Source organism: Rhizophagus irregularis, chromosome 3 (genome assembly GCF_026210795.1).
Source record: "Rhizophagus irregularis chromosome 3, complete sequence".
In the NCBI taxonomy this organism is placed as follows: Eukaryota; Fungi; Glomeromycota; class Glomeromycetes; order Glomerales; family Glomeraceae; genus Rhizophagus; species Rhizophagus irregularis.
This window is the reverse complement of record NC_089431.1, coordinates 1,881,005-1,908,758: the sequence shown is the minus strand read 5'-3', so window position 1 is coordinate 1,908,758 and position 27,754 is coordinate 1,881,005. Positions and strand designations below refer to the sequence as shown.

At 26.7% G+C, this 27,754-nt stretch overlaps 3 protein-coding genes across 3 annotated transcripts; 2 read left to right on the top strand and 1 right to left on the bottom strand.

Annotated features, from left to right (window-relative positions):
* Positions 1-3,970: 3,970 nt before the first annotated feature.
* On the top strand, positions 3,971-4,890 carry OCT59_020476 (uncharacterized protein; the record flags this gene model as incomplete). Its single annotated transcript, XM_066149214.1, has 3 exons — positions 3,971-3,976; positions 4,246-4,342; positions 4,412-4,890. 3 exons carry the CDS (start codon positions 3,971-3,973, stop codon positions 4,888-4,890), a joined length of 582 nt encoding a protein of 193 aa, XP_065990147.1.
* Positions 4,891-18,453: 13,563 nt separating this feature from the next.
* Positions 18,454-19,254, top strand: OCT59_020475 (uncharacterized protein; the record flags this gene model as incomplete). Its single annotated transcript, XM_066149211.1, has 1 exon — positions 18,454-19,254. The coding sequence occupies one exon, from the start codon at positions 18,454-18,456 to the stop codon at positions 19,252-19,254; it is 801 nt and encodes a 266-aa protein (XP_065990146.1).
* Positions 19,255-23,057: 3,803 nt separating this feature from the next.
* Positions 23,058-25,719, bottom strand: OCT59_020474 (uncharacterized protein; the record flags this gene model as incomplete). Its single annotated transcript, XM_025318697.2, has 6 exons — positions 23,058-23,164; positions 23,311-23,684; positions 23,778-24,075; positions 24,158-24,312; positions 24,398-25,101; positions 25,183-25,719. The coding sequence occupies 6 exons, from the start codon at positions 25,717-25,719 to the stop codon at positions 23,058-23,060; spliced, it is 2,175 nt and encodes a 724-aa protein (XP_025175443.2).
* Positions 25,720-27,754: the final 2,035 nt, after the last annotated feature.

Sequence of the window (27,754 nt, the reverse complement as noted above, 5' to 3'; positions counted from 1 at the left end):
ATTATATAAATGTTTAAAATCACATTTTTTTCTAAAAACTTTATATCTTTATTTAGTAAATTAACTTTATATAGTATAGTCTTTTTAAATAAATAATCATTAAATTAAAATAATATTTATTTGCATATCTTTTTTTACTTTTTTTACTAATATTTTTTAATTAATCCAATTTCTTTAAATATTAATTAAAATTACATATTTACCCTTTAGATTGTTAAACTAAAATCTGCTTTAGGATTCTTTTTTAAAATAATTTTAGATCTAACTTTAGAGTTACTTTTTTAATATTATCTTAGAATTATAATCTATTATTATCTTTACTAAAACCTTAACCTTTAATTCCAATACTATTAGTGATTTTACTATTTTTTTATTATATTGAATAAATTGTAATAAGTTTGTAATATCAAATTTTATATTGTTTTAAAGTTTCTGAAATTCCAATATCTTTTAAATCCAATTTTAAAAATCTTTTACATAATTTTATTACATTTTATTATTTAAAATACTTTCTAGTTTTTATAAATTAGAATTTACCTATCTTTACTAATAAATACTTTCTTATATTACTTTATTTGTAATCTCTTAAATCTTTTTGAATTAGTAACTTTTAGAATGATTACAGACGTAACTTTAGATATTATTTCAAATACATAAATTATTTATATTTTAGATTGCATTTTTGGTTTACATATAAACTTTTTATTTAGATATTTTAGTATCTAACTACTGAAATCGAATCACTATTGAAATTATAACAAGAATAGTCTGACTATTAAAATTACTATTAGAATTATACTAAATAATTTAATTATTAAAACTATTTTCTCTCTTTTATATTTTATATTATTCCACTTTTTTTTTCAAAGCAATTTTATAGTTATTGAATTAAATGTTCAAAATATAATCTTTTTAATTTTTTTAATAATTACAAAAAATAATTATCTTAATTTTTCAAATTATATATATTATTTATATTATTATAAGATTTATACAAATTCAGATCTGAATTTTTTTAGTAATGTTTGGAGTTTTGACAGAATCCCGAACATTACTAAAACAACTCAAATTCTGTAGAACTAAAATTTCAAAATGCAATATTTCATCAAAATGTTTGTCTTGTTGAGATGAATTTAACAAGCTAAAGATCATTAAAATCCAATCACTGGATCCTGAGATAGCAAAATTTGAGGCTAAAATCTACATATAACTTTATATATTTGAAATAGAAATTAATTATGATAAGGTTTATACAAATTCAGATCTGAGTTTTTTTAGTAATGTTCAGAGTCCTACCTAGACCCTAAAAAAAAATATTGGTAAATTAAATGTTTTTATAAAATTAACTTAAAGAAACATTCTAATATTTCTTTCTTTCTTTATTTTTACAAAAAATATTAGGGAATAGTTTTTGAGGATTTCAGGTAAATTAAATAAAAGGAGTTTTTTGTAAAATAATTTAAAGAATATTTTAACATTTTTTTTTCTTTATTTTTGTGGGAAATACCAGAAATGTCCTTGAGGATTTTGAGTAAATTCAATAGGAAAATTTGTAAAATTAACTTAAAAAAACATTTTAATGTTTCTTTTTTCTTTATTTTTGTAGAAAATAGATATAATTGATATAGTATCATAAATAAAAAATTAGTTAATGATATTTCATTAGCAAATGATTTTATCAAAATGAAAATAAATATTTATTTTAACTATAGCTGTTAATGAATGTTTGAATAGTATCAAATTAGAATCATAATGTTATTTTGCTTGTATACTTTGTATTTTATATAAATTTTAAATAAAATTTTATAATTTAACTTATTAAATAATTATACCTAATATAAAATCCATTACATCAATATAATTTTAATATATCAGTACAAACTAATTACATCAGTATAAATGAATGTTACATTACTATATAATTCGATATTGTGACATAATATTTAATATGATATTTGAAAATTAATTATACTAAGAAGTATAATATATATTGTTTCTATTATCAGATCTAAAATTCTTTTCTATTAATAGATTTGAGAATTTCATTTCTTCTTGCATGTTCATTTGAAATAATATTTTCAGAAATATATTTTTTTAAGTAATTATCATGATAAAAATAGATGCTATAATTACTTTTAAGTATAAAAACTAAGAAGTTACATATACTATAATATATATAATCAGTTGGTAGAATGCTAACTTTATTACCTTTATAAAACTTTTTATACATTGTAATATATCTATTCTTAGAAAAAATTTTCTGGAATAGCTCTCTTCTAGTAATTTTCTAAATGAATCACAAATACAAGAGCACTATCTGGTATTTCATATCATGTATTTTTGTTAAAGGCCATATTGCTTTAACTATTCTTCTATATTTTTCAAAGTTTACATCATCATAGCTTACTAAATTTAGCTTAAAATAAGTTCTACTATCTAAATCCATAATACTGTTTTAGTAGATTATATCATTATAATAATTTTAAAATATTTTATTAATTTTAATATAATAAAATCATATTTATTTTTATTTGATTACACTCTTATTCAAAGAATTTTAGGGTGGAAACAAATTTATAACTGATTTTTTTGATTCAATTAATTAGATCTGAGATAATATACATAATATGATTATCATTGTATTACAGTATACAGTCACCCCTCTCTACAACGAACCTTGATATAGCGAATAATTTGATATAACAGATCATCCAGTGTAGTACCAATTTTAAATATAAAAAAAACCTTGATATAATGAAGTTTACTATTTATTTACTGTATAACTAGAGCTCCGAAAATGACTCACATAAACTCGCATTTTTGACTCGCATAATTGTAAATTTTCATTTAATTATATTCTAACTTAATAAAAAGTACTTTAAAATTAAGGTTTTTGATTCATGACTCGACTCAACTCGACTCATTAGAAGCTCTATGTATAACGTAGTACAAAGTAAAGTGTATGAATTACTTATATAAATATACCATTTGATATAACAGATTTTTTTACAACAAATTTTTTTTTCATTATAACGAAGAATTATTGCAGTTTTTAATTGAATATTCTTTAGTAATACTGGTAAATTTTTTGTAATTTTTTATATAAGATAATTTACCCTTGTTATTTTGTTAAATATGGTAATAATTATTTATATAAAAACGGATTTTTACACTGTACTTATCGTTATTTTCATTTATTCCTCTCTTTTGATATTAATAATATGCCAAAAGAAACTCCTAGAAAGCGTAAATCACTCACATTAGCCCAAAAAAAGAGATTTGCTTAAAGAAAATATCCACTTCTTTTTTAAAACAAAAGGACTTAGCAAAAGAATATGATGTTAGTGAAGGAATGGTGAGTGATATTCTGAAAAAGAAAGAACGATAGCTTGCAATAGATAATGATTCATATCAAGCCAATTTAAACCGTGAAAAAAAAATTCAGTTTCCTATTATTGAAGAAGCACTTACTATTTGGATAGATAAAGCACTTCAAGCTGGACTTGTTCTTACTGAAAGTATTTTGGCAACAAAAGCATTAGATTTTACCTTATTGTGTAATGAAGAAAAATTCAAAGCATCAAATGGGTGGCTTGATAATTTTAAAAAAAGACATAATCTTAAGTAGTACAATATTCATGGGGAAGGGGGCAGTGCACCAATTCAAGATCTTGATTCAATGAGAGAAAAACTTCGTCAAACATTAAAAGATTATGACCCAAAAGACATTTTTAATTGTGATGAAACGGATCTCTTCTGGAAAATGAAACCAAATCGTACAATATCTAATGGTCCTGTGACCAGAATTAAGCAATCTAAAAACTGTGTAACTATTTTATTTACCTGCAATTCAACCGGAACTGAAAAATTGCGCCCCCTATTTATACATAAATATGAAAATCCCAGAGTGTTCAAAAATATTAATAAAAATTCCCTCCCAATCAATTATTATTGGAATAAAAAAAGTTGGATGCAGGTATCTATCTGGAACGATTATCTTAAAAAATTAGATTCTCATATGAGAGTACAAAATAGGCACATACTTCTACTTGTTGACAATGCTTTAACACATACTTTATCTGAAAATACTACTCTCACAAATATTGTCATTGAATACCTTCCTCCAAATACCACATCTCACCTTCAACCCTGTGATCAAGGAATCATCAATAGTTTTAAAGTAAGAAGTAAACTTTATTTGTTCACTGTAAGTGTTTCAAATTTAATGTTGTTTTTTTATTTTAGGCACAATATAAAAAGTTGTATTTGCGTAATCGGGTTAAAGCTTTTGATAATTTCAATGAACATGGCACTGAACTTGATGAAATTAACATTAAAAAATGTATCAAATATATTGCACGTACGTAGGATAACGTTACGAATGATACAATTAAAAATTGTTGGCTAAAAGCAGGTATTGTACCTGAATATGGTGAGCCAAATGATGATGAAAGTGTCAACCGTGAAGCTTATGAGAACAATGCTAATATACAACTTGAACTTGAATGCCTAAGGGAGTTGGAAGAAGTTCAAGTCTTAATAAATAAACTTGGTTTCGAAGATTCTTTCACAGCTGAAGAATTTGTTCTTTATGACGATTCTGAGGTAACAACGGAAATGATTTCTGATTATGAAATTTTAAAAGCAGTTCAACCTAACAACCAAGAAAAAGAAGAAATTGAGGAGAAACCTTTACCAATAATAACTCATAACAAAGTTATTGAATATTACGATAAAGTGATCTTATATTTACAACGTCAGGAAAAAAATTATGGTTCAAATGATGAGGATATTAAGTTTATAAAAAAATTAAAAAAAGAAGCTTTGAGAGAACGCTTTTATTCTACAAAGCAAATCAATCTTGATAATTTTGTTAATGTAATCGAATAATTCTATTAATAAAAATTTATAATTATATCGATTTTATGCTGACGTAATGAATTTGCACTGTGATGTATTAAATTGCATTGACGTAATTAATTTTTATTATCAACAAGCTAAAATAAAATTTTAAAAAGTATTTTTCGATCAAGCAAAATGACGGCTACAGCAAAATCATTTGAAATAAATATTTATTCCCGCTTTAATAAATCATTTGCTGATGAAAATATCATTGACTGATTCTTTATTTATAACACTGCATCAACTATAGCTTTTCTAAGGCTATTCCCTATAAAAATAAAGAAAAAAGAAACATTAGAATGTTTCTTTAAGTCAATCTACAAAAACTCCTTCCATTCAACTTACCTGAGGTCTCCAATACCGTTCCCAAGTTATTTCCTACAAAAATAAAGAAAAAAGAAATGTTAGAATGTTTCTTTTTAATTAATTTTACAAAAACTCCTCCTTTCAACTTACCTGAGGTCTCCAAGACGTTCCCAAGTCGTTCTCTACGAAAATAAAAAAAAAAAGAAACGTTAAAATGTTTCTTTAAGTCAAATCACAAAAATTCCCTCCATTCAACTTACCCGAAGTCCTTCAAGATTGTTCTCAAGTCTTTCCCTACAAAAATAAAGAAAAAAAGAAATGTTAGAATATTTCTTTTTAATTAATTTTACAAATTCTCTCCTTTTAACTTACCCGAGATCTCCAAGATGTTCCTACAAAAATAAAGAAAAAAAGAAACGTTAGAACGTTTCTTAAATTAATTCCTCAAGCTCTGCTCCCTCCATTTGACTTACCCGAGATTTTCAAGACCGTTACCTGTTGTTTCCTGCAATAATGAATAAAGAAAGAAATGTTAGAATGTTTTTTTTAAGTTAATTCCCTAAATTTCCTCCATTCAACATTTATTTCAACTTACCTGAGGTCCTTCAAGACCGTTCTCAAGTCATTTCCTACAAATATAAAGAAAAAAGAAATATTAGAATGTTTCTTTACCCAAACTCCTCTTTAGAACTTTACTATTTTTCGTTTTTCCCTAAAATCTAGAAGTGCGTTTCCTACAAAAATAAACAAATCCCTTTTTTTTTAAGAAAAACCAAAAAATCGATTATAATTATTAATAAAACTATTTTTTTTTCAGTTTTTTAAACTGAATTTATATGGTGGCTGTCACCTATAAACCACACTAATATTATGTGACTTCAAATTTTTATAAATTGTAAATTGAATAGTAAAAAGAAAAAACTAAACCGATAAAATGATAGAACAACATGTACTGAACATTTTTATCAGGTTATTTTATAGAATTTAATAAGAATTTTAATTAATATTATGGGTTAAAGTTAGATAATTTTAATAAGTAGCCATAATAAAAACATAAAATTTCGGACTAGTTTTTATGTAATTTTTATGGATTTTACAAAAATTCCATGGAAATCCACAAAAATTCCATGTAATATAGCAAAAAAAAATTTTGCCGCTTACGCGGCAATTATTATATTTTAGCAAAGTACTTTAAAAATAAGTTACACAATATAAATAAATAAAATTTTAAATTTCGGACTATTATTAATATTGTTGTTTATAGGTGACGACCACCATATTCAGTTTATTACTAGTAACTTTTTTTTTTAAAAAAAAAAATTATCCACAACGATCAGTCAATCAGTGGTAAAATCAGTATAAATCATATGACCGAAATGAATTATTCAGTATAACATAGTTATACTGAAGAATTCGCTATGTTACACTGAAGAATTTGTTATAGTGTTAACGAAGTTGCTTATAATGAAGGCCTGATCGGCCAGAACGCAGGGTTCATTATATTGAGAAGAGACTGTACTTGACTTCTTTCAATTCTTAGCGCTCTTTTATCACTTTCTTATAACCTATATTATGAAATGATTGGTAATTCGGAATAAAAAAAATGCAACTAAACTACTCTTATTTTTTTGATTAATTATTATATTAATGATTAATCATTGCAAAAATTAAAGCGCTAATTGTATGCAAAGCTAATTTAGTATTCAATTCCCACTAATTCGCCAACTCACTCCAATTATATTCTATATAAATAAGTCTTTTTAGCTCTTCCTTTCTTTCAGAAAATTAAAAGTATTTGCATAGTAGAATAAGGAATAAACTCAAATATTTATCAAAAAACATAAAAATAGAAATAATCAATATTATACATGCCACCCAAATTATTTTGGACTGCCGTAATTAGTATAAGTAAAATCCCAAATTCAATTATGGCATCCCAAATTATTTTGGCACTTTACATAGTAAATTATATATAAACTAAATGAATTACAGCATTCCAAATTATAATTATAACATCTTAAAATAATTTGGGCAGCATATATAATTAATATTACCAAACCTCTAATCACTATAAGAGGAACTTTTGGAATGAGATTGCAAATAAATAAACTAAGCAAATAATACTAATTACTTTACTGGTAAAGACTGCAATAAGAAATTCTTAGTTCTAACTTGAGTATATTATGTAAGTTATATAATAATTGAACAGTTGGAGATATTTTGCATATACTTAATCTGACTCTGATTTGATATTTTTATTATATATAAATGGACAAGACCTATAAGAAAGTTAAGGCAAAAGCTAAAAGAATCTTAAAGGATTAACTATTAACTAATGAGAAATCTGAAGTTCATTTAAGTGAATGATCATCAGCTAAAATAGGACCCTGAATATTACTAAAAAAACTCAGATCTGAATTTGTATAAATCTTATAATTAATTTCTGTTCCAACTTCCAAATGTATAAAATTACATGTAAATTTTATCCTCAAATTTTGCTATCTTAGGATCCAGTAATTGGATTTTAATAATCTTTGGTATATTAGATTCATCTCAACAAGACGAATATTTTGATATATGATTCATTTTTTTTAGGTGTAATATTGATTAAGATATCTCATTTTTAAATTTTAGTTACACAAGATCTGAGTTGTTTTAGTAATGTTTGGGGTCCTGCTAGAATGGTAATTAAAAAGAAGAGAAGTATTATTGAAAAGCAATATTATAAAAAGTTCTTTACAGAATTTTGGAAAGAATTTAATATTTGTTTTTCTGATATTTATGTTTACTTTAATAAATTTAGAATATTCTTTCTAAAATATTTATTGTTTCTAGGATCATAACGTTCTACAACACCATATAATATAACTATTCAATCAATACTCTTAAGTCTCAACATCTGGTCCTTTTAAAACCAGTTCTGATACTTCTTTCTTTTCACATAAATATCAAGACCTGTAACATCTAATATTGCTATCTAAAACTTATTTAATGATAAAATTTAAAAATCTGAAATTTAAAAACTTTATTTTTAATGAAAAATTGGTAAATCTGAAATTTTCCTAAATTATAATTAGTTTTGAAAAAGCATAAAAACAGTTTCAGCAATTAAATTTATTATAAAAAATAGTTTCAGATTGAATTTTAACTAAACTAAAATTTTAAAAAAATAGTTTGGCAAACATCTTTAGTGACACTTTCTATTGAGACTTCTGTAGTCTCTAGACTTCTTATTTCAATACTCTTCACTTTCTCTCAAAGTGTAAATATAATTAATGTTAATATTAATTATGGTAGCAATACTTCCAAAAAAAATACTTTAAAAGAATAATAAAAAATATAGTGTTTTTTATTAGCAACTGTAAAATATTATTCTTAAAGTAAAATCTTTATTATATTTTTATAAAGAAATACAGTCAACTCTCTTTATAGTCACACATTTGGGACAGTCCATATTTGGTGATTATAAAGAGATGTGACTATATAAAAAATTTCTTATATTTGTATATCATAATTCCGGCCAAAAATTAACATAATTTTAGCCAGAATTATACTTAAAACTTTATTGTATCGTAACTTCGCCAATATTAATCGTAGAGAGATGATCTTACCGCCATTCGATTCGTCTTGATGAGACGGTTCTAATGGTATAAAATACGTCGAAATACAATCACTAGATTAATTTCTGAAATTAAAAAAATATTAATGGTTTTGTGTAATAACTCTGCCAATATTGATCCTAGAAAGACAATCTTACTACCATTTGATTCGTCTTGATGAGACGAATCTAATGGTATAAGATACATCGAAATCCAATCACTAGATCAATTTCCGAAATTAAAAAATATTAAATGGTTTTTAAGTAATAACTCCGTCAATATTAATCACAGAGAGATGAGCTTACCACCATTCGATTCGTCTCGATGAGGCGATTCCAACGAGCTATAAATCGTCTTTTTACAATCACTAGGTACTGAGAAATCTAGCAAAATGTTAAATGGCGCAGTAAATGTAAATCAAGAAATATTATAATGCCGATGTTTAACATTTTGTTGAATAACTCGTCAGCCAGTGAAAGGAAAAGGATAAAACTACCACCATTCGATTCGTCTCAGTGAGACGATTCTAACAAGCTATGATACATCTTTGTACGATTATTAGATGCCAAGTTATTTAATATATTCTTTATATAACTGTGATTATAAACGGTTCTTTTTAATATAAGGATAGGTGTGATAGTGACTATAGATAGATTGTGACTATATAGGATAGATTTTAATAATAAAGTGTTTTGAACATTCAACTGGTGTGACTATATAGTAGAATGTGACTATAACGGGAGTGACTATAGAGGGAGTTGACTGTATGTGAAAAAAAGATCGGCTGGTTAAGTAAAAAATGAAACTAATAGAAAATATTAGAGTAGATCTTGTTTAAAGAAAGAAATAAAGCATAAAATAAAATAATATTATACTTTCAAGTTTATCAACCTTTTAAAATTTAATGTAAAATATTAATGGCAAAATTAATTTTAAATGTTGCTAAAGAGATCACATATAGCAGAGGAGGTAAATGCATCTCTAAAAGATATATCAATTGTCAGATGCCAATACTTTGGAAATATGTCAAGGATCATTTATGGTCTGCAAAACATTTTAATGTAAAGAATAAAAAATATGGTACCCATGATATGCAGTTGAAAATTGTTGTACTTGAATAATTGAAGATATGAAAAAGTTTGCAGAAAAGAAAGGAGGTCTTTGCTTTGCAACTGAGTATATTAATAAACAGAATCCTCTTGAATGGCAGTATAAAGAAGGTTATAAGTGAAAGGCTTTAGCAAAAGATATTATTAAGGAAACTTGATGTTAAACTGAACTTATAATACACCAGGCAGAAAACATGCTATACTAAGTCAAAAGATTATCCCAGTACAAAGACATATTATATCAGAACATATCAAGTCAAAAGATTATTCTGGTACAAGAATATATTATATTATGTATCCCAATTTAAAGATATAATATATAGCATCATTAATGATGATTCAATATTGATATAGCAAAATAAGCAAATAATATTACACAAGAATGAGGTGGTAAGTACCTTTTTATAGAATATGTTAATACAGATATCCCAATGCTTTAGAAATATGCCAAAGATCATAAATATTCTACAACCCTTTATCAAATAAAAATATGGAAAGATGATACATACAATATATTGGCAATCTTTTCTGTGGTCTTTTAAAAGCTAAAAAAATTGCCAACAGTAGAAAAGGTATATGTTTTTCTACAAAATATATAAATCTCTGTGTTTCAATGCAATAGATTATAATAAGGGTCATAAATGGTTTTCAAGTTTTAATTGTATAAAGCTCTTTAAAATATGGTGTCCATATTGCATAAAAATCTGTGTTGTAAAATCATAATTAATATTCTTGGCCCACTTTCCAGTATCCACTGACCAGATTTCTTGAAAACATCTGAATACCCTTAAGAACTAGAACTTAACATCTACTATTTACAGTATGGAATTGCTTTAGAAGTACAAGGTAAATAGTATAAGCAACATATAAAGTATTTTTACAAAAATGAAAGAGACTTTAAGAAGTAGATGATACATGATCAACTTAAGAAAGAACTTTGCGAAAAGAATTGTATTGTTTTAAATATTATGAAGATCTATATATAGTCATTTCAAATTATCTTTGAGAGTTGAGTCTCATATTTTACCAGTAAATGAGAAAGCGAGTCACGTGTAATGATGCAATGCCTGTGCGACTGCGACATAAAAACATAATATATTAACGCTCCAAAATAAATTTTTTCGGTCCGGAACGTAACACATTTTTTATCCGAGCCATATAACCATATAAAAACGCTAACTTCGTCGGGTGTGTTAGTTTTCAGACATAAAAAATATAATACGGAAGAACTTATCTCGTTTTTGCGGGGATAGGAAGACTTAAGAGGATTTTGATATAATCGGGAATGAGAGAATTAGTGGACGTACCTTCCTCAAGATAACCAAAGAAGAGCTTAGAAGTTATGGCATGAAAGGTGGACCTGCATCAGATCTTGTGGATTTTTTGCTAAGGAGTGTAAGGATAAAAAGAAGCGTGCGTTTTCCTCGTACAAGACCAGAAAGACTTGAAAGAGGTGTTAGCGAAATATGGAGTTGATGGTATTGGGATAGGCACAATCCGCCAATTCCACCAAGTAAGTCTTGCTTATTAACAACGAACATTAGTTATGAGCTATTATGTGAGTGTGTTTGCTAACTTTTTTTTTTATTCTGCGTTCTAAGAAACATACCTACTCAAAGATTAAGATGAGGAGTTGCAAAAATGTGTAAAGGAAATAAAGCGCAGGTTGGGAAATATGGGAACTTTACTTGCCGATAGCAAAGAAGCCATGCGGTGTGAATATATTTCGGCCATTCTTCATGCCTCGCTCTATATTGTCAAAAGAATAACTGATAAAGAGCTTACCTTAACTCCTCGGCTCGAAGATGTTGGCGAAGAAAATACTGGTCGAGTTGATTACGCAATCAAGGCCTCGAGGAACTTATTTGCATCACGGAAGGGAAGCTACATTAAGTGGTTATGGGTTTCATGAACCTCAAAACTTCCTCAAACTTAACCTCATAACAATCTCACAAAATCTCGTCCTATTAATTCGCCAAACCAACTTATTCGCAGTCATCAATCTTCTTAGCCTGTTGATATTTATAATATTCTTATTTGTTTCATACACAACCATCATAACTGGTTTAACTGGCCAATGTTCGTTGGGTAAGAGATCTTTCAGATCCTTGACCAATGTTCGTTGGGTAAGCGATCTTTCAGATCCTTGACCAATGTTTATTGAGCGAGAGATCTTATAGATCTTTGACCAATGTTTATCGCTCAGAACCTGGTCCAATGTGAAAGTGCATTACAGGTGAATAAAAAATAAGAGAAAACGTAAGTCGGGTGAAGCGTTTGGGGATGATTTCGACTATATCTACGGAATCGTTACAACAGCCACGGAATGGTATTTTATCTTATTTACTTCTAATGGAATTTCATGTACGAATAAGGACCCCTTAATATTCGGTTTTCCGAGTCTGCTTTGAAGGAAGTTCGGGGGAAGAAAAAGAGTTGCATAAAAATGTGAAGTCATTGTTGGGTTATTGAAGGATAGGGTGGATGTTGAGAAGGAGCCGGCAATGAATTTCGAAAAACAAGAGTAATTGTGTATACTAGCATAGACATCAAATTTTTGTATTTATTTTTTGTTTATGTATTAATAAAGCAAGTCTTTTAAATTCACAACATAACTTTGAATAAAATTTTTTCTTGGCAAAAAATACATCAGAATGCATAACCTAATTGTTTATGTCATGTCTTCTATATATACTAACGGACTTTTGAATATTTTATATCTTGTGTAAAACATAATCAATCATGTCAGTTAGCAATTCTAACCCATCCGAGCTTGAAGTATTGAGACAGCGCAATCACTGAGCTTGAGGTTGCAAACACGCAGGCGAGGCAGGAACATGCTGAACTCAACTCTTGGAAAGAATTATAAACTAGAACAGGCTTGGGCAGAAAGAGAATTGAGAAAACCCGCACATTTCAGACTAGATGCATCCAGATAGCTAAGGAAATTCTTCATGAGGAGCCGATAATTGAGTATCGCCCCTCTTTCATGCAAGGATTAGAGCTTTATGCTTCCAAAAATATCGAATTGCAATTGAAGGTGCAAGGGGCTCAGCATCGGCTTCATAGCACTAGCTGGTATAAGGATGTTCGTGATTGGCAAAAAAGATGCATTTGTCTGGATAATCTGGATAGTGGAATCATTCTTCTTGAGGTATGGTATGACCAAAAACCGGAAATTGTTATTCCAGAAAGGATACAAAAAATTAAGGAGTTCGTTGATCAAGCATCTAAAAGTTTCGCTCTCTTGTAATCAATAACCTTATAATACATTGATCTCAAAGAGATATTTTAATTTTTTCAGTCAACATCGGATATCCGTATTAAAAAAGATCACGTATATCACATGATACGGCCACAAGGGAATTTTTCTCGGCACTTTTTTATTCATTCATGTAACTCGTATACTAAAAACTCACAGGACCACTGAAGAGGGTCAAATAATTTAAGTAATGGGGTCATAAAAATTTTGGCGAGTTGACATTTCAATCACAGATAGTAATAATCATGTGACGCAAGTTGTCTCTCATTTTATTATTTTATTCTTTAACGTATTATTATTACCAACAAATTTTACATTTTACATTTTTTTACATGAATTTTTTTGTTAGCCGCAGTATAGCAAATTTTTCCACAAAGTTCTCAATAATAAAGTCTTGATTTTCCACTTTGTTATAAAAGATCCTGCACTATAGATATTATTGCGATTTAAGTTGATTGATGATGTCGGAATTATAGAATTTTCAAATGCTATATATAAAACATACTATGACTGCTGGTAATTTATTCCTGGAAGAAGAAAAAAAATTAGGAATTATCAATAATAATGTAACAGCAATGTATGAGCAACACTCACCAGATTCGTTGTTGAATCTCCCATAGATCTATGTTGAAATTATTTGGTGTTCCCTGGGGCATACTGTTTGTCCTAAGTATAAAAAAAAATTTTTTTTTGTATAATTGTCTTTGTGTAAAAATTCCAAAAATATAATTGTGGAAGTTATGCCATACACAGTATGATCACTAAGTTTATTTATTGTAATAGTTTTTTCAATTTAGTTCATTCTAAAAAACCTATAGCATCTTCAGCATATTTAATTTCTACGAATCTTTCTAATCCTTCTTGACCTTTTTTTACAAGCTGTAGTTTTTTTGTTGACTTCGAAGTTTTAGAAGGAAGACTAAGCATAAGTACATTATTAAATATTAATATACCGATCTTCAGAAAGTTAAAGTCAGGACTGACTTTACTATTTTCTCTATAATTAGATTCTTTATTGCAAATGCTTTTTTTGTTTTTGGAAAACGTGTAAAGAAATATATTAAATCAAAAGTGTTAATTTTTTTTATTAATCTTCATTTCTATACTTTCTATAATAGTAAACATAAACATTTATACAAGAAATTAATACGAATTTAGAAAAACAATTCAAGATTATACAGTCATGCGGAAATTTCTCACACAAAACTGTATTGTGCTAAAAAAATAAATTTCATACAAAAAAGAAAAATGCAGGATCCAATGTCAGCGTCAAATCTGTATACGTAAGTTGTTATCTTGTTATGAGATTCAATTTTGAAATTTGTTTCTTGCATAATGCATGCAATAAAAATGTGAAAAAAAACAAATTTTAAACAAAAAAAATGCAGGATCCAATGAAAGCGTCAAATCTGTATATGTAAATTGTTATCTTGTTATGAGATTAAATTTTGAAATTAATTTGTTGATAATCGTACATGCATAATGCAATGCAATAAAAATGTGAAAAAATAAATTTCATACAAAAACAAAATGCAAGATCCAATGTCAGCGCAAAATCTATATACGTAACGTTATGAGATTAAATTTTGAAGTTAATTTGTTTATTGATAACCGTATATGCGTAATGCATGCAATAAAAATGTGAAAAAAACAAATTTTATACAAAAAAAAAAATGGCAATGTCAGCGTCAAATCTGTATACGTAAATTGTCTTGTTTTGAAGTTAATTTGTTTATTGATAATCGTACATACGTAATGCATGCAATAAAAATGTGAAAAAAAACAAATTTTTATACAAAAAAAAATGCCAATGGCAGCGTCAAATCAGTACACGTAAATTGTTTTCTTGTTATGAGATTAAAATTTGAAATTAATTTGTTTTTTGATAATCGAACATGTGTAATACGTGCAATAAAAAATATGAAAAAACAAATTTTATAAAAAAAAAATCAGGATCCAATGACAGCGTCAAATCTATATACGTAAATTGTTATCTTGTTATGAGATTAAAATTTGAATTGTTAATTTGTTTCTCGATAACCGTACATACGTAATGCATGCAATAAAAATGTAAAAAAACAAATTTTTATACAAAAAAAAAATGGCAATGTCAACGTCAAATCTGTATACGTAAATAGTTTTCTTGTTATGAGATTAAATTTTGAAATTAATTTGTTTTTTGATATAAACTAATGCATGCATTAAAAATGTGAAAAAACAAATTTTATACAAAAAAAAAAAATCAGGATCCAATGACAGCGTCAAATCTGTATATGTAAATAGTTTTCTTGTTATGAGATTAAACTTTGAAATTAATTTGTTTCTTGATATAAACTAATGCATGCAATAAAAATGTGAAAAAACAAATTTTATACAAAAAAAAAAATCAGGATCCAATGACAGCATCAAATCTGTATACGTATGTTATGAGATTAAATCTAAGTTAATTTGTTTCTCGATAACCGTACATACGTAATGCATGCAATAAAAATGTGAAAAAAACAAATTATTATACAAAAAAAAATGGCAATGTCAGTGTCAAATCTGTATACGTAAATTGTTATCTTGTTATGAGATTAAATTTTGAAATTAATTTGTTTCTTGATATAAACTAATGCATGCAATAAAAATGTGAAAAAACAAATTTTATTCAAAAAAAAAAATCAGGATCCAATGACAGCATCAAATCTGTATACGTAAATTGTTATCTTGTTATGAGATTAAATTTAAGTTAATTTGTTTCTCGATAACTGTACATACGTAATGCATGCAATAAAACATCGAAAATATACAGTACATATAACGTAGTTTAAATTACGTATTTAGTGCTGAACTTAGAAGGAACAAATTAACCAATTAGATTAAATAATAGTTGAATGATATAAATGTGAAACACAAAAAAGGAAAAAAAATAAAAAGGAAAAAAGAACAATTATAGAAAACCTTTTTTTTCTTTACTTTGATAAAGAATCAAACAATGGTTTCGTTTTTATAAGCATTGTATAACCTAGAGATTCAGTTCAAAAAATCTATTCCCGGAATAACAAACCTTAAAATGTCATATGAGTTTAATTTATTAATGCATATTTATTTTTATTTGTGACACTTTAGAAAAAGAAAAAATAATATTTTGATGATATTCATATGTTTTATTTTATTCTAAAAAAATTTAATATATTGTAATTATAATAAAATTATAATGAGCAAGTTGCATCGGAGAAGAATTTTATAATTACTTGTCAATAATATGACAATTCATTACCAGATAATGATAGTAAATTATTGTTTCAAATAAATTCTAATCCGTTATAGTTAGTACCAATTTAAAATACTCCTTTTATAGCGAATTTATAATTAAAAAATTCGGTATAGTAAGGGTGATTTGGGACGGCAAAATTTTATTTGGACTCAGAAGAGCATCATCATAATCTCTTTCAGTATCGGAACAATATCAAAAATAAACTTGTTTTGACAAACAATATCTGGATTTTTAAATAGTAATCCCCTGTCGCACTAAGTGTCACTCATGATCACCTTCATACTAATTTTTAAAAATTGCGAGTGATTAGTTGAGTTTATAAATAACCGGGAATCTTCGTTTAGTTATTTCCCGGTCTCATATAGATAGCCGGAAAATTACTAATTTTAGTTTAAAATAGTTAAAATAGTTAATATTTAATGAGTGACACGCTCCAGGGGATTACCCATTTATTTCCTGGGAAGGAAAACAATAGGGCTTTTTTCCCTTCGGGAAAAAAACCCTATTATTTCCAACTCCCCATGAAATAAATAATACTAATCGAATGATATAAATGAAGTACGTCCTAAAAAGTATACTATTAGCTATACAGGGAAATTCTCCTGATCTACACGATTATTTATCCTGTGTAACACAATGGAAAAAGGAAAAACAAAACGAAAAAAGAAATATTATAGAAATTATTTTTTTTTATTTTCGGTAAGAGTCAAATAGTAGTTCCATATTTTATGAATAATTCAACTTCTAATATTGTATATACGTCCATTAGATAAAATTGCAAGAATTTCAATTCTAAAAGTATTCAAAATAGTATTTTTTTCATTTTCCCGAAAAAATTATCAGAAAGAATTCATCGTATATGAAAAAAACTTTTCACGATTATTGGTTAATTTATTAGTGCATATTTGTTTTTATTTATAATTAATAATGTTTAGACATTTCATTTCATCATTGGAATTTGGTTCATTTTAACAAATATAAGTTAATTATAATGAGCAAGACATATCGCTGAACAATCTTACAAATTATCGATCCAAAATATGAAAAGCACATGCATACATAAGCGAACAAATAACCGTAAAATAATTACTTTTTGTCTTACAATTTTGGATTACAATGATCGCATAAACAATTTTTGCAATATGATAATCTAAATATCCATTACTTTACAAAATTAGGTTCATTAATGCCAAAGAAAAAAATTTATGAAAAAGAAATATTCCTGATGCAGGGGTTTAATAATTAGTATTATGCTTAAATTGGTTAGCGTTAAGCCGTGGTAATAGTTAAGGATTATATATACAGTATATAGATGATATCTATACCTGTTCGCTAAAAGAAGCAATCTATTAACTAATTCGGGATAGCAGCTTATCGGTTTATGGAATCTACGATTGTCAATTATGTTATATTGCGCATAATATTTTGTCAGATCATTGAATTTCTTTGTTTTTGGGCAAAATATTCTTTGCTTTTTAGGTAAAATATATTACCGTTTGAACATTCATTTATGCAATTTTACACATTATATTAATATTAACAGTAATATTATGGTGTATTAAAAACCCAAAGTGATTATTAATTCTAATTCCTTTTTTTTTTCCATTGTTTTTTTTATTAAAAAAAATATGCCTCGTGAGGAAAACAAAATTTACTATGCATACACATATCACATTAGAACAGATGATCTTCGATCAACGAGATTAAAACATTTCAACATCAATTGTCCCGTTTACTTTTCAATAAAAGTAAGAATTAATATAAAATTAATATATATTCTTTATAACATATGTATATATATTTATATATTTAGTTGCTTTACCATGTTATAATTCATTGGAAGTTTCACGTGAAAGAAAGAAAGAATTTTAGTTATAAAAGAGCGATATTTTTTTTGTCTAAAAATTTCAATAAAAATTTTTTATTCAATATAAAAATCATAAATTATTTCATATAAAGCAACATTATCATTATCATTATTGTTATTATCATAATCACATTAACTTTCAATTAAGAATGGAAAAAAAGAATTGTCATCTTTTTATGTTCGATATATTCGAACCGGATCAACTACCTTATGAAGATAGCTTAAAACCTTGTTCTGCACAAAAAGAATCCACAATACTTACCAATAAGTCTAAGAAACGAATAAAAAAACAAAAAAAAATTCCTCGACCACCAAATTCATTCATTTTGTACCGTAGGGTAAAATTAAATAATATTCTCATAGAAAATAAAAAAATATCCCTTTCAGAAGCATCAAAAATAATTGGTCAAATGTGGCGAAATGAAGATGAAAGAGAAAAATTACGATGGGCAATACTTGCGGATAAAGAGAAACTAAAGCATGCGCAAGATTATCCTGACTATGTTTATCGACCCAAAAGATCTACCAAACGAAAATCTAATGATAAGCCTGATAAATCTATCAGTGGTCCTATCGATAGATCTACAACAACACACGGCATTTTACATGATCATTGGTCGTCTTCATCTACAAACCACATGACATCTCACTATGCGCAACATCCCTCAACTTTAGAGGTCTATAATTACATCCCTACTTCTCAATGCTTCAACTACGATTATTCTTTCTATAATTTTGACACTACATCAGTTAGTTATAATGGAGAATTATTTTATTATAATCCAATAACCTCGTTATTATCTACACCAGCTAATCCCACAAATGGAGAATTATTTTATTATAATCCAACAACCTCGTCATCATCTACGATGCTCGAAGATTTAGAAACTTATTTTGACGAATCTGTTTCGCTATTTTCTGCGGTAGTTGAAGGCCATTATGAATATTGATCGAATAGTCTATTTTTTTATGATTTGATTCAAGTTAAGATTAAATTTAGTTATTTTGGATAATTTTTTTTACACGTTTTATAATATTATTTTGAAACTACAGAAATAAGTGATTTTTTGGTTTTATTTAAATAATTTATTAAGATATTTCTAATCCTGCTAATTCACTATCACATTTATGCTAAATTTAAATAATTTAAGATTTTATTTTATTTTTATATCTACAAAACATTAAAATTTTAATAAATATAAATTTTCTTGGCACATTTGTTTATTTTTAATGAAGAATATAAAATTCCAATTTGCCACAAATTAACAAAATTTAATACACTTATGAAATCTTTCCTATAAATGAATCTTCTGTTAAATATAACAGCAGCATTTCCATCAAAAGTTTGAATATTTTTATTTCCACTGTCAGATAATGAGGTTTTTGCATAGTGAGATTTTTTTAAAATTTTAAATTTTTGAAATATTTTATTTTATTTATTATTTTTTTTTTGTGGGGTCAATTTAAAAAATAAATCAAACCATTACTAAAACGCTTATCGCCGTTTTCAAAATGGTGTACGCAGTTTATTTGTGATTGTATATTCGAATACCAATATTCGCCCGGTTTTCATCCTTTTTTTATTGTCCCATATTTCGTCCGGTTTTCGTCCAGTTTTCGGTTTTCTTTTTTTTTATTCAAATTTAACTGCGTACATTATTTTGAAAACGGTGATCATTCAGTATCAACAAAAAAACTATATTAATGTGTTCAAGATATTTACAATTTCAATAATGCGTAAAAAATTATTAAAAATTTTGAAAATATCAATAAAAATCGCGGAAGATCAGGTGCAGAGACCCGGGAAAATTCCATTTTTATAATAAATGAATAAATCAGAATTTTTGCTGTATTATGGAATAAAACGGAATTTTTATGATTTTTAACAATTTTATTCCGGCACGTGACAACTAGCCAATCATTATTGCATATTTTATTGACTATATCGTGATAGAAGTCTAACTAAAAAATGTGATTTTTGCAATTTTGCAATATCTATACAGTTTTTGACTAAAAATTATTGTCGTGTCACTAGCGCAACCTAAGTTGGCCTGCATTAATATATAGGCCGGCTAGAATTATCAAATGTTTCTTACTATAATTGGTAATTGTTTATCGGAATAAAATCGGAATTTTTTTCGTTATCGTGATAAAAATTTGCGATTTAATATCGGAATAAATCCGGGTCTCTGATCAGGTGCAATCACTGCAATGCTACATAATTAGCACACGTGACAAGCAACACGAAGACGCAAAAATTACCTTTTTGACTCTCCTCGTGTTATTTTTTTGACCCACGCGCATGTACTGTATTACATATAGGTGGGTCAAACAAGGATGTTATACAGGAATCAAAAAGATAATTTTTGCCACGAAGACAAGGCAAGGGTTAACAGAATTATATTGTAAAAATAAAATTATATATATATATGAATAGTTATTTCTCATACATAAATTTAAGCAAGAACGTTCGATTTGTTCTATAAATTAATATATTCGATAAATTAATATTAATAATAAACCAGCTCAAATTACGAATTCTAAATATTGAAAGGGAAATAATCGTGAAGTGCGTCTTGCAAGTGATCGTGAACGAAATAACAGAAATTGGTAGGTGTAGATTACAAGTGAACGTGAAAAGAATGACAGAAATGGGCAAGTATTTTAATTTTAAGAATAATTTTTAAATTTAAAATATGCATTCTCACATAGAAGTATGGACATACTGTATCTAACGATCACGTGTATAATATACGTTAAAACAATCATGGCATCTTAGATTTAGCGCGTAGGACTCTTTAATTTGTTCTTTCGCGCTGAACAACATTATATTTTTAAAATAAAAATTTATATAAATCGGTGAATCTTCAAACTTTTATAAATTGTAAAATAAATAGTAAAAAGAAGAAATTAAATCGATAAAATGACAAAGAACATGCATTGCACATTTCTATCGATTTATTTTATTTAATGAATGTGTTTAGATATTTTATGTAATATAAAAGTTATCAAATTTACATATCTAACATCTAAATTATAATTTTTTAGAGTCATTTAATTATTCATAATTATGATCTCTTTATATATATATATATATATAAATAGAACATAAAAATTATTGCTCTATAGGGTAATTTGTTTTATCAATTAATCAATATTATATTAAATTACTTCTAATTATTTGTTTTAAGGTGATTGACGATTCACATGACTGTTTGGAGGGGTTTAACATAGTAGAACTTTCATCAACTTGTATCTTGCATATGATCAAGAATATTTTCGATTGAATCGTTATCATTTGAATATACTTGGGGCATGTTATCAAAAGATTGTTGTTGTTATTTTAAGAATTAACAGGTTGAAATTGCTTAATTGATTAATTAAAGATTGAATATTACAGATGTGGAAACTGATCATTAGGAATGTGAGATAAATCAATTATATTATTCAAAAGTTGTATACGTAACATAATAGATTTTTTAGTATTTTGAGGCGCAAGATTTGTATTAGAAATTTCTACATTATTAACGTTATTAATTGAATTGTGTTGAAAGTTGTTATTATTAACGATTTGTGGGGGTGTAAAATTATTTCTTTGTTTGATCCATTGAGTGATTGAATTCAGATAATATCAATCAAATTATCATAATGGAAATTTTTTTTCTTGGCTCTTTTTTGAGTTTATCTTATCTTTTTTTTTTAAAAAAAAAATAAATAAATCAAAGTGTGGTATTTAGTCTATTTATTTTAAAATTGGAAATACTAAATTTGATAGTATTGTAAATTAAGGCGCTTAAAACAGATGAAAAAGAGTATGGATTTTCAAGTTACAACATCGTAGCCACAAAAGGGTAAAATCAGGCCAGACGGAATTGATAGAACTCTCACGGTTCAAGAGCAAAAATTCGAATTCCAAGAAGCAGAAGAAAGAAGACTCGCGGGAAAGTCACATGATACAAATCACAAAACTGGAGACTGATAGTAGCAGTAAGTAGATTAACAAGTTTTTATATTAGAATCTTTTTTTGATTATTCTAGAAAGCTTTATTGTATAGTCACATGAACTACGTAGTTTTAATACCGTATATGTATACATTTAATAAATAATTCTTTTGACAAGGTTTGGACTTCTTGACAACTTTTAAACCGCTAAAGCCATCAAATTTGGACGATTTAGTCTAGTCGCCAAATATCATTAGTTAACCAAAAATCTTTATGATTTATTTTCACCTTAATTCTCGGGTCGATCTTCTATGATCTAACTACTTAAAAATCAGTAGACGAATCATTTTTGAGGATCACTTTAGTGGTTGGACTAAGTAACGCCAATAAATGTTTCTCTGAACCAGGATCTGCAAGTTTACTGACATTATTGACGTATAAAAATAAATAATTGCATAATTACCTTTTTAAAGAAAACGTGAAACATCTTGGTTGCCACAGTCTAAACTTAATTGTTATTTCTCTACGCCTTATACGAAAGAGTGAATGAATGATCCATAATTCTCCTTGTAGTTTTCCAGCAATTCGCAGATAAAGATCCTCCCTCACCTTCCTCAAAACTTATGTTGATATGTATTTCAGTTTAACTTGTGTCATTAGCTCGTACTGACAACTACTTTGTGCAAAAACTATCTAGTAATAAGCAATTTATATATAGATTGTTGATTCAATAATTACATTTTTACACGTCATGACCACCAATTTCCTTCATAAATTTCTGCTACCCTAGAAAATTTTGTGTTCCCTTTGTTTAAACAAAATCTTTGGCGACTTTTGGCCGTTGAATAAGAGCTTGAATTGCACGAAAAATTGGACGATAATGAATTATAATATCAACTCCAGTATTATGCCCACTTTCTTAATAAATAGCAATGGAATTATTATATCATATTTATTTATATAATATCATATTTTTATTACATAGTACAAATAAATAATAATAATAATATTAATATATATATATATATATAAATAAACCACATAATCCTAAACTAAAGAGATACCCTTCTGTTTACACATTTCAAGAGCTTTAGGTTGTTCCCTTAATGCAGCTAATCTTAAATATTTTATCCCTTTTTCATCATCTTTTGTCACGCCAAGACCGTGATAATAAACGTTACCAATATTATACATGGCAGTAGAATTCTCATTATCGGCAGACAATTGAAAATATTCAATTGCTTGTGGAATACTTTTCTTCACGCCATCACCTGACCATAAACAATGACCATATCTTAATTGAGCATCCGGTAATCCAAAATCTGCTGCAGATTTAAATAATTTGGCTGCTTCTACTAATCTCTGTCTCTTTTCTTCTGTATCTGAAGGATTATTAATTGGACTAAGTCCATAATATAAATAATATCCTTTCCAATAACTATTAAATAAATAATAAATTAATAAATAAATATAATAAAACAAAATAAAAAATATCATCATTAAAGATCAAACGAAATAAAGATTTAAATACCTTGCTGTAACATCACTAAATTCTTCAGCATAATATTTGAAACTTTCCCAGGCCTTTAATTTATCACCATCTCTCCTTTTATGTTCTAATACTGCTTCCCTAACTGTTAAAATATTATTAGCAGAAAAATCTTCGATAGCGAAATCATCATCATCATCACTTGGTAAATCTTCTTCTGTTGGTAATTTTACTAAAGTTGGTCTTATAGGTTGAGAAGGTAAGAATTTTCTATAAAGATGATTAAGTGTCATGAACATATCTTTAAGTGGGGGACGCGCGGATGGGCTATCCTGTAATGCTATTTAAAAAAAAAAGATTATTTTAATAAAAAAATAAACTAATAAACAGAAAGGATAAATTTGTAATAAATCTTTCGATACCTTTATGAGAAATTTTAACCCATTCATGTGGAACACTATTGTTAAATACCGGACGAACCATTTTTTGTACGACAAGGTTTCTAATTTCTAATATATCTTTTTCATTATGAAAGGGCAATTTTTCCTCTGCAATTTCCCATAATAACATACCAAAACTTTTTTACATAAAAAAAAAATCAATTTTAAATGATAGAAAAAAAAAATAAAAAATTGAAAAAATTTTTTTTAATGATTCATTACCTATAAATTTCACATTTAGCAGTATAAGGATTTTTTCTATGATCTCTCAATTTTTCAGGTGCCATCCATCTAACAGTATCAATTGTAGGCATCATGTTTTTAGTAGGATCATTAAATCCACGACTTAAAGTAAAATTAGCAAGTTTCGCTTGATGATGAATAGTGATAAGAATATTCTCAGAACGAATATCATGATGTAAAATGGCCACAGTATGTAAAAAAGTTAACCCACGAGCGACATCAACAGCAAGTTGAGTTTTTACATGCCAATCAAGAGGACCATAACCTTGATAATATTCTTGTAAATTACCATATTCACACCATTCTGTTACCATATACATTGCACTAGCATCTTGTGCAATACCATAAAATTGAAGAATATATTGAGATTCTTTTAATTTCTTTAAAATAACCACTTGACTAAGGATATCATTCATAAGTTTCTTTTCATCATTTCCCAAAATTTTTTCTTTAATAGCTACTTCCTCTCCCATACGAATTTTTTTATAAACTTTTGTTCCTCTTTTTACCGTTTCAGGAGGATCATGTAATTCCGTAATCTTAATTGTTGCGGATGCTAAAACATTATCATCATCATGTAAAACCTTTTTTTGCCAAGCTATATTAAGTTGAGTAATATCATCTAATGAAGAACTAATTTCTTTCAATTCATTAACGATACCACCTTCAATTGTTTGTAAATACTAAAAAAAAAAAGTGAAAAAAAAATCAATTTTACAATAACAAACATAAAATAAAATAAAATAAATTTTATAAAAACTTACTTTAGTCATTTCTTTAATATCCGATCTAATTACTTTTTGATCTTCTTCCATTTGAATTTGATTTTGTACGGCCATAGTAAAATTTAATACACGCATTAAACCATCAAATTCTTCAGTTAAATTACGAAATTGTTCTTCAATAGAATGAGCAGCTAAAAATTTTCTTAACCCTTTAATTTGAGATACTTCTGATATAAAATTTTTAATTTTACCAATAACCATAACTAATTTTTGAAAATTTCTATAATATTCTTTTGATTTAAATACATCCTCATTTTCAAGTCTACGTATTTTTAACATATTAACAGCAGTTTCAGCTGCTGTAGCCCTTGATAATAAAGAACCACATATTCTTTTATTATGTTCAGCAGTTTGATAAAGATTAATAATATCTTGTACTATATGCGCTATTTCTGATATTAATGGAATAAATGGTGTTAAAACATCAGCTACTACAGCAGCTTCTTTCGATACGGTTGCTGCTATTGCAAGACCATTAGTTGCAGTATCAGATACACGGGAAATTGGATCAGACATAATGTTTTTTTTTATTATAAAAAAAAATAAATTAAATAAATTAAAATAAAAGAATTTTTTTCTTGATTTTTAAAGAAAAAATAAAATTTGATTGAAAGATTAAAAAGTGAAATCGGAGTATAAAGACCGAGTGATTTTAATTTAATTATTGGTGAAACGTTAAACAAATTTTGTATAATCAAATTTGTATGTATAACAATCATCAAATATGGTAAAATGCCTTGCCCATTATCTCTAAAAAAAAAATACGGTAGGTTTGAGTAATAACAAATTTCAAAAAGTAATAAATAATACATAATAATAAATATTATACTTTAAATATAAAAAAAAAATAATAAATTATTTCTACAAAAAAGTAAGAAATTTATGTGACATTTTGTTCACCACAATAAAAAAGGTTCATGAATCCTTTTACGATGCGCATTCAAATTAGTTGGCTGCCTAAACGTTTTATGACAAACTTCACATTCGTAAGGTCTTTCGCCTTTATGTATCCTCTGATGTGTCTTCAAGTTATTCTTTTGAGAAAATCTTCTTTTGCATCCTTGATAATCACAAGTGAATGGTTTTTCTCCCGTATGTTTTCTCTGATGAACTTTTAAATGATGATTATCCTTAAAATGTTTCGTACATCCAGGATAATTACAAAGAAATTTAATTTTATCAGGATTCATCGGTTCATTTACTATCTGATAATTCTAATGGAAAATTTTATTAAATAAATAAATTTGTAATATCAAATATATTAAAAATGTTAATTTGTATAGAATGACGGGCGCTAATAGATTTACCTTTTTATTAGATTTAAGGAATTTAATTCCATTAACATAAACTTGTGATTGTACTATTAAATATGAAAATTCAATATATTAATTATAAGGTTGTAATGTTTTTTTTTTTATAAAAAAATTAAGTACTTACTTTGATCACTGAGGAAATAATTCATGGTACCATCCATGCGAGAAGACGTCATAGGATCATCATAACGAATAGTAACTTGATTAATATGATCTACCTTAACTCATCGGAATTTTCAGGAGGTTATTATAATTCATGTAAGTTATTTTTTTCTATATTTTGTAACGTTTGAAATTTTTAACCTAACCTAACCCTAACCTTAAAAATGGTTTCGGGGTGTAATGAAAACCTGTCCTTGTTGAAATTCAACAATAAATACCGAAAGTTCGGTGTGATGCGCTTTAGTTAGAGAATTGAAACGCGATGCGTTATCTGCTATTTTAATAACTGGATAAATACGAACACTCCATACTATTAATTTTCAGAATTACATTCTGTATGATTACAAAATGTTTTCTGCTTACTTTGTTCATCGGAGATACCATATTATTTTCAATCTCTCTTAACGAAACGTATTGCTTAGGAGGTGTGTTTTGATTAGAGATCTGTTCTGTATAATAATTCTCAGTGCCGAAATAATTATTGTCACTTATGTGAACGGGTGTACCTGAGAAATTATAATGAATGAAATTGGGAAGATTGCAAGCATCATGAATAACCCGATGATGCTCAGCTTATTATTATTTAAGAAAAAGAAAAAGAAGAGTATTTAAATTCCTATTATAATAATTTAAAAACTCTATTTTTTTTTTTCAAATTTTTAAAATTATATATAAAAAAAAAAATCAATACTTGAGAAATTGTAAAGATCGAAATTGGGAAGATCGAAATTGCAAACATCACGAAAAAATTTATGAATCATTTCGAATAATTCTTATATTTAATCAATATATAATTTATCTTCTTGGACACGAAAGACACGTTTTTATATGTTTCGTATATTTGGGGTAGAAGGTTCAAAAAAAAAAAGTTCGTATATTTATAGAATTTGTTCGTGACCCGACTTTTTTTTTGTGTGTTACATAAATTGATCATATAAGGTAAACTTTTGTTATGATGACGTTGATCGACCGGACTTCATCTAAAACGAGTAAAAAATATAAAAATATAATGATTTGATTGTTTAAAAAAATTTCATTTTTCAAGGAAAGAATTTTCAAATTAAGAAATTAATATT